Below are 22,551 nucleotides of genomic sequence, written 5' to 3'. Positions count from 1 at the left end.
CAGAGTCTAAGAGACCTATCATGGGTTGAATTGCATTCCTCAAAATTATGTATTGTGTGGGCCTCTCTTTTGTGAATTATCCTCCATTTTATGATGTGTTGTAAATCCTGACCGTGATATTAATAATAATGAGTCAAAATAAAAAATAAGTGATGATGGCAACATATGTACAAATGTACTTGATACAATTGGTTTATGGATTGTTATAAAAGCTGTGGGAGCCTCCAATAAGATGATTTATATGTAAAAAAATTTTTTTTAAGACAGGAAAAAAGAAATTGCCAGAAAACCAAACTCCCTGACTAGAATCTGAAGGCAGTGATAGACATTTGGGCAGACAAAATAGCTTATCTCAGGTGCTATTCTATTTAGATTTTTCTTCCCTAGCGGATTCCTAACCTAGTATTATCATACTTTAAGTACTTAAAAATGGCACATTTCTTGTGTGAGGAAAACACTCTTCTACAAAAATTAAATTTTAATTTCTCTGTAACTAAGGACGTGTGAATGGGGGATACTCAGTTTTTCACAGTGTTTTCCTCTAAATTTGAATATAAAGAAGCATGTTTAAAAAATGTTTTCATTATTACTGCAAACTTAGCCAAAAAGTATTATTCTTTAGATGTTTTTCAAAGAACCTACCAAAGATGGTCTGTGCTCAGGAAATATTTATTGATTTATAGACTATACCTCTTGGTGATAAATTAGATGTGTCTTTTTGATTAAATTTCTAGTATTCTTAGTAGCTTTCAGGCAGTGTTTAAGAAAGTGTAATCAACTTTCCTTTTATGGAGGCACAGTAATAGAAAGAAAGCATTTGGTGTGGTTAAAAGGCCTAACCTGTGGTCAGCACAATAAGAGCCCTCCATAGAGATGTACTGTACAGACAAGTCCCCAGACCTTGTGAATCTGTCACCTTACGTTTGTGACTCCGTGATTTACCTGATATGGTTCTTCAAGCCATAGACTTTGTTGTTCCCCCGCAAGTGATCATGTGGTACATATGGATTGGGTATATTTCTCCTTTTCCTGACCCGTCTGGGATAGAGAACGTGGGGAAGATGCTAATAGGAATACATGATTCAGTGATGAATGATTGTTAATAAAGTTAATTACAAACTTGGAGTTAATGTAGAGATTTGGTTTATTTTGCTTACAAAATTGAGCCAGTTCAGAAGCAGAAAGGAAGGGCCTCACTAATATAAAGAAAGCAGAAGCCAGAAGTGGAATGTGTTTGTGAACCTTGAGATCCTGCCATGCTGAACCTTCCTCAATCCAGAGGAGGACACAGGAATGGCAGAGGATCAACAGCATCAAGAGTACTAGAGAGAGGGAGGCAGAATGCCTTCAAGTAAGAGGCTTCCTTGTGTAGTGGGTGCCTCCAGGCACCTTAAGTGTTGAAGTGGATTGCCTTTTGAGCCTTTATCACTAGCTGTAAAGGAGTGTGGAGTCCAGGGGTTCACAGGCACAACTGAGACGTGTGCTTCTCACTAGAACTGTATTTTGAGCTTGAATTATAACCCGCTAACAACTTCCCTAGCAAGCCTCATCCATGAACATGAGTGTTGTATGTCAGTCTTGTGTGGCCACTGCAATGGGTTATCAAACCCAGCAGAGAAGTAGAGTTGCAGGAGGGATGGCTGGTATCAGAATTGGAAAAGAAGGTTTGAGAGTGGAGACATGTCAGACCTCCACCTCATTGGGATTGGCTTTCTGCTTATGTTGAGTTTGATTCTCCTTCCTGTGAAGCTAGAGGAGGTGAGACAGCACCCCACAGCATTTTAGTAAGGATAAAAGGGACTTTGCAGATATTATTAAGTTAAGGATCTTGAGAAGATGTATGATAAGAGCCAATAAAGAGAAGAGAAGGGAAGCAGGAGGCCAGGGTAACATAGGGCCCTAAGTCAAAGAATGGGAGTCGCTTTTTGAATCTGGACAAAGTAAGTAAGTGGATTGTCTGCTATAGCCTGCAGAAGGAACACAGCCTTACTAAACTGCCAAAAGGTATGGTGGGCCAGATCGCACCTCTGGTTTGGTTTCTCTCTTACCATGAGACAGAAGTCAGACATGCCTTGACCCTGTATCCTTTCTTACCTGCTCTGACACTCACTGTTCCTCCCACGGCACTCTACAGCTATGCTGGATTTGACAGGTTGTGCAATGGTCACATGGAACTCACAGGCAGTACTTATAATTAAGGGAATTTATTATGGAAGTTAACAGTTTAACCACCAGCTAGTAACAGAAAATTTTAAGGATCCAGTCATTGGTCCACAGCAACACCTCTCCTCAGGTAGCAGCCAAGTCGGCCTCTAATCTTCAACTTCTCATCTATGGCCCCTTGGTGTCTGCCTCTGTACCAGGAAACCAGCTTGTGCTGCTCTGCCGCCCAGACCCATAATCTCAGCATTGCTCCGCTTTTCTGTCTCATGGGCTCCTTGAAATTATGAAACTACTCCCCTCCCCCAGTTTGGGATTGCTAACCTGAGGGTTAGCAGCCATCGCATAACCTATTGTGCCGCTGGGCTGGAATGTATAATACACTGTGTAAAGGATTATGGCTAGAGGACCACATCTCACCAACCTGTTTTAGACTTCTGATCTCCTGAACCGGAGGACTGTAAGTATGAATTTTAAGCCATAAATTATACAGTAATTTATAAGAGCAATTTAGCAAAAGGAAACACTACACGAGCTGTGCAACCCTCCTTTGTCCTGTATCCTTAGCCTTAAAAATGAAGGCAGTAATAATACCAACTCAGTACATTTCTAGAGGTTTAAATTAATGCATCGAAGGAAGATGCCTGTAAATGTGTTGCTAGTTACTCTCGTGGTCACCTCCCCTTTTGTTAGTCGCTAGATCAGTGTTTCTCAACCTTCCTAATGCCACGACCCTTTAATACAGTTCCTCATGTTGTGATGACCCCCAACCATAAAATTATTTTCGTTGCTACTTCATAACTGTAATTTTGCTACTGTTATATATCATCATGAAAATATCTGATATACAAGATATATTTTCATTGTTACAAATTGAACATAATTAAAGTATAGTGATTCATCACAAAACTATGTAATTATATATTGTGAAATATTTATTTCTAATGACAAATAAGTGAAATTTTGTCTTGAAGCATGGTGCAGCATGGGAAATAGTCTTCACGCCGGGTACTCATTTGTGGGTGTATCTGCATGTGGGCAGACTCGCCTGGAAACAGATAGAGGAGCAGTGTCTTGGTTTCTAAGACCATCGGAAATATGTGTTTTCCTATGGTATTAGGTGACCCCTCTGAAAGGTTCGTTTGACCCCCAAAGGGGTCGTGGCCCACAGGTTGAGAACTGCTGAGCTAGATGCTTTAATCAGCGCGCTACCAGGGCTCATACTACAGCATAATAAAAGCCCCACATATACCATGAATCTGGAAAGGGACTTTAGAGGTTAGCTAATCTAATATTTTTATCCCATAAAGACTGTATACTATATCCCTATGAGTTTTTGTAATAAGTAGTTCATTATATAACTCAACTGGTTATAAACATTTATTAAGCCAAATATAGTAAATTATTTTGGCACTGTACTGTATAAGGCTAAGCAGATTATTTAATTAATTAGTTCCTTTCCTCTTTCCCTCGCTCTGGAATACTGATCATGATGGTCAAGAATCTTAACTGTAACCATCATTTCTCTCACCTCAAGCTTTCAAATTCAAGGAAAAATGTTTCTATCTCTCATCTTTCCAGAATCTCTCATTTACTTTTTTAGTCAGTTTGTCACATTGATTCTTGGAGTTTCCAGTGAAACTGCTTTAAAGTCTTTAATAGGCTAGTTTTAAATTAGCCTTTAGTCATTCTTATATCTCTGAACATTGGCTTTTTTTTAAAAAAAAAGAATCTATTAGCAGAATATTATCCTTATCTTCATTAAATAAAAGTCATGATCTTCTTGTATTGCTGTCATCAGTTGCCAGAGGTTCATCATTTTGGATCTTAAACCCAGGCTCCTCGAGACCAGATTGGGTTTTATGTGCTGTAGTCAGCCATCCACACTACCACCGCCGCCGCCAGCCCCGCTTTTTTCTGTAGTCAGCTAGTCAGCACGAAGACGTGACAAGCATACAAAGCCCTTTCATCTCTTGCCCAAGACTTCAGAATCACTCAAAAGTATGTGTATTTCTTCTGTCAAATTATTAATCCTACAGAACTCAGTAAAAGTGATTAGTAGTCGATGTGTTCGATGTATTATCTAAGCACACTCTCAGATTCTTCTAGGTATCTACATGATAGAGACTTTTGAAGAGCTTGTTCAGCCTCTGTAAGAGTCCTCATTAACCACCCTTGCTCACTTTCTCTAGAGAGTAGAGTGCACTGCCAGGATCCTTCAGTTCTTCTATCTATGAATTCTTACTACTGCGTGTCTTCAGAAGCCCTAGATTGACTACTAAGAAAGGCCTTATTTTTTTTTGCATGGTGTCAGTTATCAACTTTTGCCAATCTCAGTCAGGTTGAGTTTGCATGTACACCCTTGTGATTCCCCCAGTTCATGTGCTATCTAATAGGGTCATTGCTAATTACAGGTAGTCTGACACAGTGGCTGAAACAAGGGGCTCCGACATAAGAACACTTGTGAGGATGGTGCTGCACCGGGTAGTGGAGTACGTGGGATCCCTTTGAGTTGGAACCATCTCAGTGGTACCTAACTAGTCACCTGTGGGTATTGAGCACCTAAAATGGCCGAGTACCACACACTGAAATGAAAAATTATGGATATATTGGGTTAAATATGGATCAAATTTCTTCACCTGAAAAATTTGCTAAAATTTTTTTACTAATATATTTGGCTTAGACTATATTTCTATTAATACTATTTTAGATACTATACATTAAAAATATAATAGGAGATTCATTAACACAAAGATTATATATTTTAGAAAGAAAAAGAAATTATGTTTTAAAATATTAATATGCACAAGCATTCTGGGACCATTTTGTATGGATACAGAATATCCTTGTACATCTCGTACTAAAAATCAAGTCCATTGGCATCAAGTTGACACTACGTCATAGTAACCCTTTAGGACAGAGTAGGACTGCCCCATAGGGTTTCTGAGGCTATATATCTTTACTGAAACAGACTGCCACATTTTTATCCTACAGAGTGACTAGTGTGTTTGAACCACTGACCTATTTATTAGCAGCTGGAGTAATTTAAACTCCCAAGTTGCCAGGCAGGGCCCCCAAAGCATTGCTGTGAGTTACTGCACAGTCTGCTTGAGTTTCCTGATAATTGACCCTGAATTGGGAAAAAAAAGTTAAATTATATTTAGAATATTTCATTTTTTGAACACTTAGTGCATAATATGCTGCAGGAAAAAAATTCATCAAAAACACGAATTAAAAGGCTAACTTAGCAGTTACATTGAAAACTTTGACTTTCTCAAGTGGATTAACCTGCGTGTTCCAAGAAAGTTCATTTTTAAGTTAGCAACATCCTTGTTAAAGCCAAGTGAAGATTTAAAAAACCCCAAACCAGACCCACTGCTATTGAGTCAGTACTGATTCATAGCGATCCTGTAAGTCGGAGTAGAACTGCTGCTTTGGGTTTCTAAGACTGGAACTCCTTATGGGAGTAGAAAATCTCATCTTTCTCTAAAGGAGCAGCTGGTGGTTCCAAACTGCTGACTAATGTGTAACTGCTACCCCCGTGGGAGGAAAATAAGTTTATACAAGAATATACATACTCAAATACTCAAAAAACATTTATTGTTAGATATTTTCTTAATAATTTAATGAATTATTTAGATTAAAGCTCAATATTTCATAAACCAAAAAATCACTTTTCAGTTTAAAACAATATACGAATGTGATCTTTTCATTGAAAAAATGGTTTTGTACTTAGTGCCTGTAATCTCAAGAGCTATGAAGATATATGAGCAAAACATATTGTGATTTATATGAACCATACTGTTATCTGTGAAAAAGAAATTACTTTCCTAAAGTTCTTGCTTTTATCAGGATTCTTTGGCCCTTCTGTGCATCAGCCGCTGAGGGCTGAACTTCTGTGAGATACCTATTTGGGGATTGTTACATCTCTGCCTCTTAGAACAAGTGTCCTAAGGAAATGAAGGCCAGTGTAGAAGTGCCTATGCCTATTTTGATTAATGTGGAAACTGTCTTTATTGTGATTACTATGTGTGATTACATTTCATTCTTGGTACATTTTGTCCTTGGTTAAGAAAATATGTCTTTTAAAGGTTCAATAACTTCACAATTTTGGTTTTCTCAGGAAGAACTTACTGATGGTGATTTACATCTTCAGCTGCACATGCTTAAATTTAAAATATATAAATTTTTCCCCCAAATTTAATTAGCTCTTTGATTTAAAGTGAGAGCTAATTGACTTTAGTGAAATCTGATGAGTGGTATTATCCAGGCAGAATCTTTCTTATCCAAGTTCTCCTTTAACAACAAAACAAAACACTATTAATTTATTAGTATCCTTTGAGGAGCATTTGTTAAAACCATTAAAGGTATAATTTCATCTATAATAAGCCAAGCACAAGACGGCAGTAACACCATGAATCTTAAATCAGTAAAAGAACATAATGGAATTAGAGCTCTGGACACCAGTACTGACACAAAGCCTGCAGAATAGCTTATTCATCCAGCACAAGTGTTGCTGATGGGTGGTACCATATTGCCTAGTAAATGTTGTCTGCCGGGTGTGTTGAGGAAACATGGCTGAGGAGTACTTGAAGGAGGAAGCAGAGACAGGCACTCTGTCCTTAAGTATTTTAGTTTAGGTTTTTTACCATTAATAGTACATGCAACTGTGTACATATAAAATGCTAAGATCCAACGAACGGATAGTTTTCAAATGTTTTTTTAATTATGAACCATTTTGAAGGAGCCAATGAGAGCAGCTATAGACTACTTCCTGGGGCGGTGGTGGGGGGACATTTCAACATAGCTCAGATTTCAGGGGTTTTAGAGATTTAATGAATTCCAGGAGTTTACCAGTTAAAAACTCCTGACTTATACTCATTGACTGTAAATATAATCTTAGAACAGCCTTGATACGATTAAAATATTAGTTTGATACCATGATTTTACACATGATTTAGTTAACACTCAAGAATAGGCAAATAAATTGCCTACAACCTAATTACATAGGGGCAAAACTGGGACTAGGCTCTGTGTCCTTTGACATTGTTTTTCAGTAGAATGGTATGGAGTGAATTCATGAACAAAGTCCTATAAAAACTTGACCATATACTTTTGGCAGGATTTTTAACAAATGGAGATTGATTGGGGATCAAATAATTACCAACATAAACCAAGGGCATTCAGAGAAATGTAGCGTTTGTTTGGGGAAAAGCAAGGTAGGAGAGTTCATCATATGCTTTGAGAAGATGAAGTGGAGGGAAGAACATTGAAAAACAAAAAAAACCTGAAATTGGGTCCATATTTTAAAGGATCTTGAATGTATCAGCTTTAAGAGTTGGGGGGGAAAGAGTTGGACATTATTTTGTAAACATAGGAGCAGGGATTAATCATTATTTTCTTCCTTTTTTTCCTCTTTTACTATGACATTGATTACAATGTCTTACAAACTAATGTTTAACCCTTTAGCCTAATTTTCAAGAGTGGAATAACTAAATCTGAACTTAATCTGAAACAGTGGTTCTCAACCTTTGTAATGCTGCGGCCCGTTAATACAGCTCCTCGGGTTGTGGTGACCCCCAACCATAAAATTATTTTCATTGCTACTTCATAACTGTAATTTTGCTACTGTTATGAATTGGGCAACTCCTGTGAAAGGGTCATTCGACCCCCAAAGGGGTTGTGACCCACAGGTTGAGAACCACTGATCTAAAAGCTAATCTGAATTTAATCTAAAATCTTTGAATTAAGAACTGGAAACATTAGAGATTTGTTACAGACCCATTGTAGAAAACTGGTGAAAGAATTACCATATATACTCAAGTATAAGCTGACCCAATTATCAGCCGAGGCACTCAATTTTACCACAAAAACTGCATTAAAAATGTACTGGAAAAACTCAGCTTATGCATGAGTATATACGTTAAGTACATAAATGGTGGCAATCGCATGGAGAGAATGCCAAGTAGAGAGAAGACATTAAATGGATCACATTACAGCAGAATTTGTTGTAATTTGATATATAGATTTAATGGGTGATTAGAAGTATTAAGTGATATAGAAATAAATCAATAAAATTGAAACTGTGTAGTTTAGATTCTAATACTTAGTTCAGTTATCTTTCTGTACATAAACATATTAGAAGTCACTCTGTTGATTCAACTTGTGCTTAGTGGATCTGCAAGGGCACTCCAGAAAGCTCATGGAAAAGTTGACTTGAAAAATAATGCTGTGATTGATACACTTGATGTATGGATTGTTGTAAGTGCTGTGAGAGCCCCAAATAAAACGATAAGAAAAGTTAATGCAGATAATGCAGTTTTTCCATGAAACCTTTTTGTGAACTAAGGAGGGATTTATAGATTAGGTCATCATAGTTACACTCAACAACTAAAATAACGTATCAAACCTTCCAATGACTTGCCACACGCCCCGCTTTCCCCATCTTTCTCTAATAGGGTATTAGCTTCCCTTTCACCCAAGTTAACACCTGTGTCCTCTATTATTTCCCCTTTCTTCCCTCTCTCCTACCCCTGGTAAACAGCAAAGTCTTTACTTTGTAATGAAAACTTTCATCCTGATTTTTTTTCTTTTAAATGACTGGTTTCATACAATATTTGTTCTTTTGTGAGTGACCAACTTCGCTCAGCAAAATGCCGTCAGGTTTTTCACAAATTCATAATTGTTTAACAATGCATAGACAAGAAAGAAAAGATCAAAGTAGATCTCAGAAGAGATTGAAACTTGCTCTTGAACATGTAGTAGCTAAAACAAAGGGGGGGGGGGATTAAATTAAAAAACTGAATAGAAATTTTCAAAGAGCAGCTTGAGAAGACAAAGTATCGTGATTAAGTGTGCAAAGACCTGGAGTTAGAAAACCAAAAAGGAAGAACACACTCAGCATATTTCACAATGAAAGAACTCATGAAAAAAAATATGCCTCAAGTTACAGTAGTGAAGGATTCTATGGGAAAAATACTAAATGGTGCAGGAAGCATCAAAAGAAAATGGAAGGAATACACTGAGTCACTGAACCCAAAAGAACAGGTAGATATTCAACATTTCAAGAAGTAGCATATGATTAAAAAATAACATTGACGGAAGAACTCCAAACAGCACTGAAGACATTTGCGAAAAGCAGGGCTCCGGAAATTGATGGAACATCAATTGAAATGTTTCAGCATGTTGAGGAAACACTGGAAGCACCCACTTATCTATAACAAGAAGTTTAGAGGCTAGCTACCTGGTCAACTGGCTGGGAAGAGATCCATATTTGTACCCTTTCCAAAGAATTGCTGGTTCAGCAGAATGCAGACATTATCGAACACTGTCATTAATATCACATGCAAGTAAAAGTATGCTGAAGATAATTCAACAACAGTCGCTATATTGATACATCAATAGAGAGCTGCCAGAAATTGAAGCTGAATGTCAGATGGCTCTTGGATGAAAGCAGAATATACCAAAAATATATTTAGTGTTTTATTGACTATATAAAGGAACTGTAGAGCATGAACCATAAAAAACTATGGGTCAGAGTAGAAGAATTGAAATTCTACAACCCTTCATTGTGCTGATGGGTTGTATCATGGACCAAGAGAACAAAGACACACTGAATGTTTGAAAATGGAAAAGGTATGCATCAAGACTGCATCCTGGCTTACATGGACAGCAAATGTTTTGAGAATGATGAGGGTAACGAATGTACAAATGTGCTTTATACAATTGACATATGTATGGATTGTGATAAGAGATGTATGAGCCCCCAATAAGATGTTTTAAAAAAAAACGTATGAGCCCCCAATAAAATGATTTTTTTTAAGTATGCTAATCAATTAGTTAGTTTAAACATAATGGACAAATTTCTTGAAATATAGAAATTAATTAATCTGACTCAAGAAGAAACAAATTCTGCATAGCCCTATAACTATTAAACAATTGGAGTCAGAAATTAAAATATTTTGTTCTGGAAATGATGATGGCCACATATACACAAATGTGCTTGATACAATTCATGCATGGATTGTTCTAAGAACTGTAAGACCCCCAATAAATGATTTATTAAAATTAATAAAATTTTTGCACAAAGAATTAAAAAAAAAAGACTGCATCCTTTCACCACACTTATTCAATGTGGATAGGGAGGTAATCGGAAAAAGTGGCCCATTCAAGGGAGAATGGGACATCAGGATTGGTGCAAGGCTTACCAACAATCGCTATTGTGCAAATGACACAACGTTGCTTATTGAAAGTGAGGAGGACATGAACTCTTGCTGATGAAGATCAAAGACTGCAGCCTTCAGTTCAGATTTCAATTTTTGTAAAGAAAACGAAAACCCCCACAACCAAACTAATAGACAACATCATGATAAACAAAGAAAATAGAAGATGTCAAGTATTTCATCTTGCTTGGATGCACAGTCATTGCTCATGAAAGCAGCAATTGAGAAATCAAAGAGCATAATGCATTGGGCAAATCTGCTGCACAGGACTTTTTAAAGTATCGAAGAGCAGAGATGTCTCTTTGAAGACATCTCCCTACACCATCTGTGGTGTTTTCAGTCAGTTGCCTTATATACACCTGAGTGTGCTATTGCATAAGGAAGACTACAGAAGAACTGATGCGTTTGACTTAGGGTGTTGGCGAGGAGTCTTGAAACTACAATCAATGCAGAGGAGCAGACAGGCTCCGGGAAGAATTACAGCCAGAGTGCTCCTTCGAAGTAAGGAGCTTGAGGCTTCGTCTCACGTCCTTTGCACGTGTTTTCGCAAGAGATCGGTCCCTAGAAAAAGACACCTGCTTGGTAGTAAGAAGCTCAGCAAAAAGGAAGACCATCAATGAGCTGGATTGCCACCGTGGCGACCGTGATGGAGTTCACCCATCAGGACAATCGTGAAGATGGTGCCGAATCGGGCAGTGGTTTGGTTTGTAATGCCTAGGGCCAGTGTGAGTTGGAGCTGACTCAGCGGCGGCACTAAAAAGAGCAGTGTTCCCTTCTGTTTATGTACCAAAATTTATATATTCATTCTTTTACCAATGGGCATTTTGGTTGTTTGCTTCTTGCTGTTGTAACTAGTTTTCTGTGATGTAACTATGTTTCACTGTCTCGGGTGTCACAAGCCTGTCTTCTGGACCTGGCGGTTCAGCCTAGGGATCTCAAGCCCCAAGGACTCCTTTCCCTCCTGACTCTTCTCTCTTGATGGTTGTGAGTACCTCTTTCCACCTCTGGGATGACTCATTTTAAAACGAGTGGAATGGCAGCACTGACCAGTTCTCAGGGGGTTTGTACACCTTATTTACATGATTAGCAAGCTGTCCAGTCCCCTTGGTGGGTCACAAGCACCTCATGTTTGTCTATTCAGTCCTTGGGTGAAAATTACAAAGATGTAGGCTAGCTGGGCCACATCAAGTAATTCACTGCATTGTACAAATATAGGATAAGAATTTTAGTCTGAAACTTTAACCCTATTTTCCTCGAGACAAACAGTGGATGGAGGTATCTTAAAATATAAAATGACTTCTGAGGCCACACAAATAAACCAGTCATGGAGCTAGAATTCAGTCTAGATCTACTATCATCCAATCCAGTGTTTTTAATAGTGTCATATGCTGATGAATTTGTTGTTTGGTATTCATATAGGGAAATGTTTATAGAGGGTTGACAATGCACATTTTAAGAGTAAGAAAATTATGGAAAGTAGTTCATTTGGGTCAAAGCTTACTTCTTAAATAGCCATGAAGAAATGTGACCCAACCATAGTTCTGCCTAATGCTCTCTGTGCACTGTCCAGCGTGGGATACATTAGCCTAATGAAATATGGGTGCTGCCACTGAAGAGCAATATTTTATTTCTAAGTGATTGTAATTAATTTAAATGTGAATTGCCACCTGAGGCTAGTGGTTATTTTACAATTTAGTGGTTATGGTGAGCTTATAGCACAATTGATGTTTAATGTTATTTAATGTTAACATAAAGGTCAAATTGCTTTTGGTGAAAGAGCTAACTTTAACTTCTTTACACGTGACTGTCTCCTAGTGCTTTAGTTAATAAGTTCCTTCCCCAGCCAAGATAACTAGTTCTGAATTCTTAAACCTATTAGTGAAAGCACGATGAAACTTGTCACCTAAAGTAATATTTTATTCCCAAAATAGTCTGTCGTTGGGACTGCAGGATTGAGCTCAACTCATTATTTGCTGGCACCTTAATGGAGAAAATCTATGTGTCAGAATTATCAGTTCACAGTGGCACTTGGAACATAGTGTATGAGCCTGCACTTTAACCTGATAACTGAGATTCTTGACTAAAATCTTCATCTAGCTTTTCTCTTAGAACATGTAGGACGCTTGGGAATTAAAGCATACTATGGGAAAGGCAAACTGCATTGTTCATTTGAGTAGATGATATATTTTCTTCATTTCTGTTTTCTTAATGCAAAGTGTTAAGTAAACTAAAGGATAAAAGCATTATTAACATAATGGTATTTGCCAATTTTTACAAGTATATCTGAAAGTTTAAAAACTTTAAGATAGTTTTGGTGGACAACTTTGACTTCTCTTTATAATTTTGAGTTACCTATTTAATTTGAATAACTCATGGTTTAAAAAATTGCTTTAATGTGATTATTTTGTTTCCCTTTTGTTTCATCAACACCCCTTCCTCCAAACCTCAAATTTGGTTAGTTTGTGCTCACAGAGTAGCCTAATTCCAGACCTGACAGATTGTGGCTACTCAGGGAAATCCTAGACAGTCCATTTAACTACCCTGGTGCCAGATTCATTACCTGTAAATGAACACATTGCTGGTGATCTCTTAGGAGGATTTCAAAATTGAGAGTGGCAAGGAGAAAAGGAACACTTTCGAAGTGCACCCTCACACATACTCTGTTGATTGTTGCATATAATGAGATATTACGAAGAAACATACATTATGTATGATTTTGAAAAGAAAGATCCAAATTATGCATTAGTCCCTATTTCTGTAGGGATTTCTGTTTATAATCTTTTCATTTTATTCCATCTCAACAAAGACAACTGAAACAGTAAAAAACACTTTAACAAATTATGGTGAAAATATGTTCAACATGGGTTGGGTTCTGACTCATCGTGACCCTGGGTACAGCGGAGGGAAATGCTGCCCAATTCCACGCCGTCCTCGCAACCACCGTTGGGTTTGAGCCCAGGGCTGCCACCACTGTCGTAGGCCACTCCCTGCGGGGCGTCTCTGTGCGCTCGCCCTCTACCTTAGCTATGACGCTTTATCTGTGAATATGACTCTGATATACAAAACTAGTCCACCTTGATCTGGATAAAAGGCAAAAGTCCCTTGAAATGCTGAAATTAAGGTAGGTTAATACTCCTGACTTCAACTTATTAACATAGGTTTTCATAAATTGATTTTATTGTTTTGGGTTGGTTTTTTTTTTAGGTTTTCATAATTTTAATTAAAAGAGTAGTTTTGCCTTTATATTTAGCCAAGGGTTCTGACTATCTCAAAGAAATAGAAAGTTTTGTTTTCAGTGTTCATTCTGATAACAGCTGTTTCACACATTAACTGGTATGTGATATATATGTGTGTGTCTGCAGCGATAGCAACTGTTGTGAGGCTGGAACTGTGAGTCAGAACCTCAGTGTGGTACCAAAGGACAAAGGCGACTGGCATCCAAAGGTCACAGCTTTGAATCCCATGTGCTGGAATTGACTTGACAGGAACTACCACCACCAACACTAGTATATATAATGTCTCTCGCTGCTTGATTAATAATAACTATTTAGCCACTGAAAATCAAACTTTGTAGCTGTTTTTTTGTTTTGATTTTTAAAATCCCACTTCTAATCAAAGAAAAATGTTTTCAGCCATCTATTTTCTCCATTCCTTGCTGCTATTCTCTTGTCTATAATTGCCTCGCTTGCTTTCTGGCTGATCTATTGCTAGTGTTATTAAAGAATATAAATGCTCCATAGAGCACCATCGTCTCCACCAGAATATTTTCAGATTCTAGGCTAAAAGGAAATAGAACTGGTGGTTTGGCTGTAAAATACGCAGCACAGATTTGCTGTCAGAGCCTTTGAGAGACTTTGAATTCATTATGTTAGTTGTGTCTGCAATGTGGCATTTGAAAAATAGCTTCAACTGTTTATGGATTGTGGTCCTCGGGCACCAGATAGTGGATGCTGAGATGTATTGCAGAAGAGCTGATTCAAGTGCTACGGTATCTAAGAACAGGAGTAAAAAGGCATTTGTAATTATCTGTCAGACCATGTTATATGCACTTAAATATTTGCATTTTATTATCAGCACACCCATGAGGAGATAGCACCCTCCTCCCCCCAAATATACCTTTTGATGAAAGTGTCAATAATCTAGGCTTAATGAGAAGTCCAGTTATGTAGGTGGACTGATTTCAATAGTAGCTACTTTCAACTCACAATGAATTTTATGTTTTATCAGGGAATGTATATTTACTCCAAAATATAAACTCTGCAAGAATTCCTTGTTTTCCTTTTCTTCCTTTTGTCCATTCCATTCTTCTTCTCTTTTCCCTTTTGGTGGGAGGAGGGCACCCCTCCCCCCATCATTAAAGTTCATTAGGGTAATGTATTGGAAATATGGTATGCAATCATGAACTTGTAGGTCTTTATGTATTACATCTGTTTGCTCAAATCTTTCAGTAGTTCTTCATTGCTTTCAAAACAGTTCCCACTTCTTACCTTAGAGAACCATTTGTGGACTTTGTTTCCTCTCTGTCTCACTATCACCCATTCCCCTGCAAGCATCCTGTGCTTCAGACCGACGCAGCGACTGCTTCCTTTCCTGTCTCTTATTTTGGTTGCTTTCTTCTCCCTCACCCTCCTTCACCTGTTCTTTTTTCAAGACTCCGCAAATACCCCGAGTCTAGGAAACCCTCGTTAGACTTCGACTATCCCACCTAATTCCCTTTTAGACAGACCTGAGAGCCCTAATAGCACACTGTACTAAGATACTGTCCACACTCTACAGTAAACATTTGGCTGTGTGCTTGTTTCTTTTAATAGACTAATACCCCTTGAGGGCAGAGTTGATAAAATAGTGCCATTGTAGGTTTGAATCTGGTATGTAGACTTTTCAATGACTATACGGGGACAGATTGAGTGACATATATATGAAGGAGCATTAAAAAAGTTCATGGAAAAATGCCATTATCTTCTATTCCTTTGTCTACAAATTATTGATATATTTGTTATCTTTAATCTTGTTCTTAAGACATTTGAAGATATGAAGAGCCTTTAAATGGACTCTGTTATATCTATATTGCCACAGTTTATGTAGGCGGACTGCTGTGAACTGTAGGGACCCCAAACACCTTGCAGTTATTACCTCGTTTATTGGCTTCATGTTTCACTATGGCTAAAATTTTATGTTTGTTAAAAATAGGGTTTTGACTTGGGAAGGCAAGCAACTTCATTGGCCAAAGGACATAATAATATGGATTGTACAGCCAATCAATTAGGGAAAATAAAATCAGTGTATGGGAAATTTGAATAATAACTACTTTAATCATGAAATTGCACATTCCATCTTATCAGTGTATATTGTGAACTTGTAACTTTACTGATATAGAAATTCCGTTAGAGGAAAAATGCTATTTAAAAAATGTTTTCTTACTGGAAAATGCTTTGTGATTGTTTCTGGATATTAATTTAATCTTAATCCAAAAAGCAAGATAAAAATATAAGGAAAAATAATATTTTAATGGTAAGTAGTAAATAACTTAAACATGTGTTTAGTGATCTTACAGTATCTTTCTAGTATTTTCATCAGTGTTCTATATTTTATTCCCCAAAGGAAAAAAAAGTGCAATGGTAGTATTTTTAAAATATTATAAGCTAATAATATAATTTAAAATTTTCATTTAATCTAAAGTTTACTTCTTACATATACATTTTATATTCTTTTATCTAATTATTTGCTAAGACATTTTGTGTAGTTATTTTTTTAATGATATTACACATTGAGTCAGCATAATATAGCTGAATCATAGTTCCGACTGTTTTTATTTGTTGAGTGAACTTATGCTATATTCAAATTTCATTGTCCCTCAATTGAACTTGCAAAAGAAACTTGTTTGCTAGATCTTGAACACCCTAAGATATTTGTTATACAAGGTTTTAAATTATATCTCTGGTTATAGTGGGTAATAGATGAAAAAAATCCATTGTGAAAAAAATAACCTGGAGAAAAATTACCTGCATCGCAGTAGTTGGCTCTCTGCTCATTCTCAGAGATCCCAGCCTTCTTTAAAAATAATTTTTTTTTATATTTATTATTGATTAAAATTTGACACTAAATTTGTATAGAAGATGAACATTTGCATCATATTAAAATATTGTTGACATTAGGAATGTATCATTGCATGGGTTTTGGGGGCGCTGCCTCCAAGAGGCTCATAGCATTTGGTACGTAGTTCACGTATTTCTAGTCTACAGACCACCCTATAGAGGCAAAGGCTTCGTGGTTCTGATATTTGCATTTTCTAGTGCTGTGATGCCTAACAATAGTATAAAGGGGTTTTATTTTTAAAAACTTTCCATGCCATTACAAATAAAACGGAGTGTTTGGAAGACTCGTAATTTGTACCTTTAAAGAGCCACATTATTTTGCTTTTGTCTCAGAATGTATTATGCTTCCCAAGTATACTGTGACGGCCTGAATAGAAAGGGGGAAGGGGACATTGTCTTCAGCTGGCATGCTGTTATCTGGAGGGACTGTGTTTCTGGACACGAGATTTAGCATTCATTGGTTGTCGGAAGAAAGCTATTTCATCTGAGGATTGGACAAGAAGCTGCGTCAATTTGCTGCCCGTCTCCAAGGCACTGGTGATGCTGCCTTCACAAGCTGGCTAACGTCACGGCTCCATCACCCAGCGGGGTGTGGACTCTCTTTTCTGTTCTTCTCTATTTAATTCTCTGTTTGCTGCCTACTGCATTTCTTAATCTGTCTTCTGCCAAATGCTAACAGCATGATATTTTGCAATCATCTAGGTGAATACAAGAAAGACGAACTCCTAGAAGCTGCTAGGTACGTGATTCCATTCATTTGAAGTGAGTACAATGCATTTAAGGGAGAAGAGAAGGGAGGGCAGGTGGAGGACTAGAGAAATTCTAACATGTTATTGTCTTGCTTGGATTTTAGTGGTAATGTGGCTAAAACCTTACTCAAAATTTCTGTATACTTTTTAAAAAACAAGACCAGTGGATGTAATGATAAAGTCTTTCACTATGGTGATGATTAGAAGGTTAATTTCATTGGAAACATTTCTTAGGTGCTTGCAAACCTTACTTGCCCAGCGTTTCAAAAGATATTATTGGAGTACTTAAATGCCGAGCCTTTCATTTGACTCTGAATTTTCCTAGCAAAGCTGGACTAAGGGCCATAAAGTAAATGTTAGAATTCCCATCCATTTTCTTTTGTTCTTCATCATTTATAATTTAATTGATTACCTCGTTATGGCATTTTCTATGTATTTTTCACTCCAGTGTTTTAGATTACTTAACAGAATAAAGTTTGTTGATAATTAAGAGGGTGACTTGATGACAAATAAAGCAAATAATTTAGAAAGTTGTATCGTTCAAGATGTACCTCCATATAATGATTAAGAGGAATTAATTGGAAATAAATTAAATTCACTTTTATAGAGAAAAAGATTCATTGAGCGATCCTTATAAAAGATATCTTTAAAAACCAAGATTATTTTCAATTTTTGTGAAAAATACCCATGTATGTTTATAAGAAGCTCTATAGTTTTATAGAAACTGATTTATTTCCTTTTTATAGGAGTGGTAATGAAGAAAAACTAATGGCTTTACTGACTCCTCTAAATGTGAATTGCCATGCAAGTGATGGACGAAAGGTAAGCTGTTTTAAAATACATATCCTTGCCTTAGCTTCTTGTTACTTTTCCATTTAAAAATTTGGAATGGGCATACATACACATATTTATATGCCTATATTTTTACGGGCACCTTTTCACTGCAAAATGAAATGCTGCTGAATCTGTTATTGGCAATTGTGACATATTCATAGAGCTGGTAAAGCATGGATCTTAAGTCAGCCTTTTCTCTCTAATAGCAGACACTAAAAGTTGTTTGTTAACTGGAACTGCAGCTTTGTCAGTGATTGATATTACAACAACATTATTATTTTCCATCTGTGATAATGAAAATTGGAAATATTTGTGTATGTTCTATTTACCCATCATTATTAGTGTATTTAAATTTTTGATTTGGCAAAGATGCTAGATATTAACACATTTTCCATTTAAAGCTGAGAAAATGTTCATTCTTTTTGTAGATATAACCACCTTGGTGTTTTGTTTACTTGGAGTGGGGGGCGTGGTGGGGGGCGTTGCTACTTTTTTGTGATATATTAAGCCAAAAAAGATTACAGCAAAGAGCAACATTCTGCATGAATATCGTGTTGTCGTAAGTGTAGCGTGATATGTAAAATGTACAAGTGGCAGCTTCATTATCTGCTTCATTTTCTTGCTGGGTGTAAACTGAAATGTAACCCTTTACAGCCTTTGGAAATTGACTGCAAAGTTTCGCAGTGATTTACCTAACAAGACATTGAAAACCAGAGCACTCTCTACTGAAGAGTCTTTGAAAAAATGACAAATAATTTTGAATGTTTGAGAATGGCTTTTGCATCTTAAAAATCTGAAATAGTTTCAAAGAGACCTGCAAATATTGAGGAAAATAATTTTGAGCCTACTGTTTAAAGAATGAATTCTTTAAAAAAAAGAATGAATTCCTTTGAAAATTACTTAGTGTGAAAATGCCATGTGGTAAGTATCACAATAAATGGTGCTCATTTAGAAGTAATAAGCTATGTTGCCTTTTTTAAAAATCACTTCTGAGAGAAGAATAATTTTATAAACTAAAATTACTTAGTTTTCCTTGATTGCCTCCCCAGTTTCCTCCCCTTTTATACTGAAAAGTCATGTAGTAGTGGCAAGGAATTGAAGACCATAGAACATGATAAATGTTTCTTGTTCTTGTAGATGGCTTGTGCCTTATGCCTTTGCCAAATGGCCCAGAAGTGTTCAGTTTCTCCAAATAACCGGGGGGAGGGAACTTCTTTTTTCGTGGAAGATTATATTATATCGGGCTATAAACTAGCGAAGATTTGCTTAGGACTGTTGCTGACTTTTGGGGGAGTTCTTTTAAACTAGCTGACCATTTTTCCTTTGATTTTGAAGTTGCTTGGGGATTTTTAGCATTTTTGTGTGTGCTTTGAGCTGCATGTTGTTTAGATCCCGTCACTAAATAGTGTCTTTTGCTGTTATGTAAAAAATGGGCCTTCTTATCTGTATTCGGTGCAGCAGTGTCTTTTGTTCATAGCTTTTTTAGAGCCCTGGAGCACAGGTGGTGTAGTTAGTTTGTGCATAACGGTAAGGCCCACAGTTCGAATCCCATCAGCCGCTCCTCAGGAGAAAAAGACTAGGCTTTCTATTCCCATCAAGAGTTAAAGTCTTGGAAGCCCACAAGAGCAGTTCTGCCCTGTCCTGTAGGGTTGCTGTGAGTCAGAATCGACTCCACACCAGTGAGTATCTTTTAAAGCCGAGCCTACATCAATTTTCCATAGCCATTTTAATACTAAAAAAATTGAGTGAAATTACTATAGCAAAAGTCTTCTTTCCAGACAAACCTTATTCTTCCATCCTTATTCGTATAACTTGACAAGCCCATTTCTAGTGCAATAAATCTTAATAGTTAAGGAATATTCAAACCCTAAAATTTACTCCTTTTTCTCCTTGCCTCAGCCCCTACACAAATGCATACAACTCTTTTAGCTTGTTCTTCCTTCCTTACCTTAGCTGGAACCAGTATACCCTTCATCCAAATTCCTATGGTTCCTTTTCTGTATTGCTGCTCAGATGGCATTGCAGAGTTCCTTGAATTGTAGGCATTCACAGACGTCTTTTTCTTATCTGTCTGCGCTCTTTGTATTTATTGTACAAGACTAAGTCTGGCACTTTTCACTTAGTAGAAGCTTAGGATACAAATATTGTTTCCTGGGGTAAACATAATGGTAGCCTCTGAAATATATGAATGGTGGATTTTATCTCTTCATTGTTATTTCTAGTATTTACTTAGTTGTAGATAAAATTATACCACAAAAGAAAATTACATTTTATTTTAATGTATAGAATGTTTTTTTACAAAAATACCTTAAGGATTAATAATGCTCAAAGATTCACAAAATAGACATAATCCAATAATTCTCCGATATATGTTATCGTATATCTTTAGAGTTAACAGTTTTTCTAAATTAAATTAGTTAGGAAAAGAAAATTAGACTTAAACCAGTGGTGATAAAGGTTTAGTGCTACACATTTAGCACAGAAATTCATTCACAGTTGTCATCTGTATGCAAAATGCAAATAAACTTCCATAATTAAGATTCAATAAGATTTGCATTCAGATATGCTCATATATGTCACATCATAATTCATATTAAATATACCAGTAAAGCCAAGAAGTGTGATGAATATTTGGGTGTTGGTGGAGATTGAGATGAGATCTGTTCATTATAACAGTATCTTGTTTTCTTAATGTTAGTGTCTTGAACATGTATAAGGAACTGATAAAATAAATGTCTCTGACTTGGCTATTTAGTACTTTCTTAGACCATTTGCAAATGTTTAAAATTAGAACAATCAGAGAATGAAAGTATGTGTTCATATCTTCTAAGCCAAGTATATTGCAGGTTCTTTTTCTTGAATTTGTGCTTTAAAACACAGCACAGAGTCAAGACCTTTTTAAAATAACTATATTAATGGATGACTGAGCCCTTGCCTGCCTCTGTTTTTACTGTGCTACTGGTTTATGAATTTGAAAAGGCCACGGAAATGTCAGTTTTGTAACATTTCTGGAGAAGAAATGTTCCTTATACATTGACTGGTACTTGGAGATTTTGCCTAGAGATATGTGGGGGGGGGGCGGTTATACTTTAATACTCCTTTTACATATAATATGTGGGATTATATAATGACAGTGTAAATTTTAGGTAATCTCTTAATTCTGTGATGACTTGATGACTACCTAATTAAATAATACATGAATTGGTAATTTTAAAGTTTCTCCCAGATTTAGAGAAAAAAATGGGCGAATCTGAAAATAGTGAAGTGCACCAGTTAGGATTTCAATAACATGGTTATATTGTGATTTTGTAAGCATATTAAAATTAGAGCATGGCTATTCCCAAAATTTGTAGGTGTTTGTTTATGTTCCAAGAAAGCAAAGGTAGATAATGAGTTTTTAATGTTTTGCTTAATTGTGTGCTGCTCCATACTAGTCTATATGCTCGGGAGATGGCCTCTTTGGAACCAGAAGGCCAGAAATACTATTTACTCTCTTTATAACCCTTGCCCATTATGCTTAGCCATCTTCTTACAGAACCTTAAAATAGATTGCTTCTTTTCTAGAATTCTTCCTGGTTTTTTTTCTTCTCAAATGAGATCTGTTTGATTGAATAATATTTGTCATTTTATTATCCAGATGTTTTGGTCCAGTATGATATTAAATTTGATAGGTTGGTATCCTCTGGTTTTTGAACAAGTGAAAATGCATTTTTACAACAAATGGGAAGAAATACTTGAATGCATCTCAAGTTATTCTATCCTTTCGTTCGAGAGTTCTAAGACTCTGCATGTCCCAGGGTCACACTACCCTATCATAACAAGGACTGGTTTGGACTTGAAAACTTGAACGATACCTGAAGAGATCTTTACCTATATCTACTATGCCTCCTATTGTTATGGTTCATGTCATCAAATATTGAAAAGAAATAATATTTCAGTTGGTAATTCATTTTAATTTTTTTATATTTCTACCACCATTTTTTCCCCCGAAACTCTTAATTCACTTAGTACATAATACATACCATATATGGGAAATAAGGAAATACAGGGTGAATAGTACTGGTGAACAAGGAACTTAAAATTTGGTAGTTAAAATGGTTAAACCATTTTTTTTTTCATACATCAAAGCTGTTGCACTAAAATGGTGTGATTCTTCTGCTGTGATATAATATTTAGATGTAAGATGATTTTGGTTTTTTGTTCCTGGTCTATATTTTTCTAGCATTACTATTTAGACATGTATACCCCTTCAGAAACTCCAAGTTTAGATGAACAGGCACATGGAGAGCAAGCAGTATGATTAAAATTTGGAAATATTAACTGGAAGATTTACTTAAGTATCAAATTTCTACTCTGAACCTTCATTTCATAAAATAGTTTATAAGACTGAGAAACAAAAGTAAAGTGTTTTTTTTAATGAGTTATCTTTTTTTTTTTTTATTTATTATTTTTTTAATCAATTTATTGGGGCTCATAAAATTTATCACAATA

At 36.3% G+C, this 22,551-nt stretch overlaps 1 protein-coding gene across 1 annotated transcript in view; it reads left to right on the top strand.

Moving 5' to 3' along the window:
• The window catches only part of TNKS (tankyrase), a 209,828-nt gene that overhangs the window by 99,123 nt on the left and 88,154 nt on the right, over positions 1–22,551 (top strand). Inside the window, exons 4-5 of the mRNA XM_004696189.3 lie at positions 17,180–17,216; positions 17,973–18,048. Of these exons, the coding sequence (XP_004696246.1) occupies positions 17,180–17,216; positions 17,973–18,048 (113 nt within the window). The remainder of the gene's footprint in view (positions 1–17,179; positions 17,217–17,972; positions 18,049–22,551) is intronic.

The sequence above is a fragment of the Echinops telfairi genome, unplaced genomic scaffold, assembly GCF_000313985.2.
Source record: "Echinops telfairi isolate 266 unplaced genomic scaffold, ASM31398v2 ScPeMD7_9;HRSCAF=40, whole genome shotgun sequence".
Taxonomy (NCBI): Eukaryota; Metazoa; Chordata; class Mammalia; order Afrosoricida; family Tenrecidae; genus Echinops; species Echinops telfairi.
The sequence above is the reverse complement of the archived record's forward strand: the minus strand, read 5'-3'. Positions and strand labels throughout refer to the sequence as shown.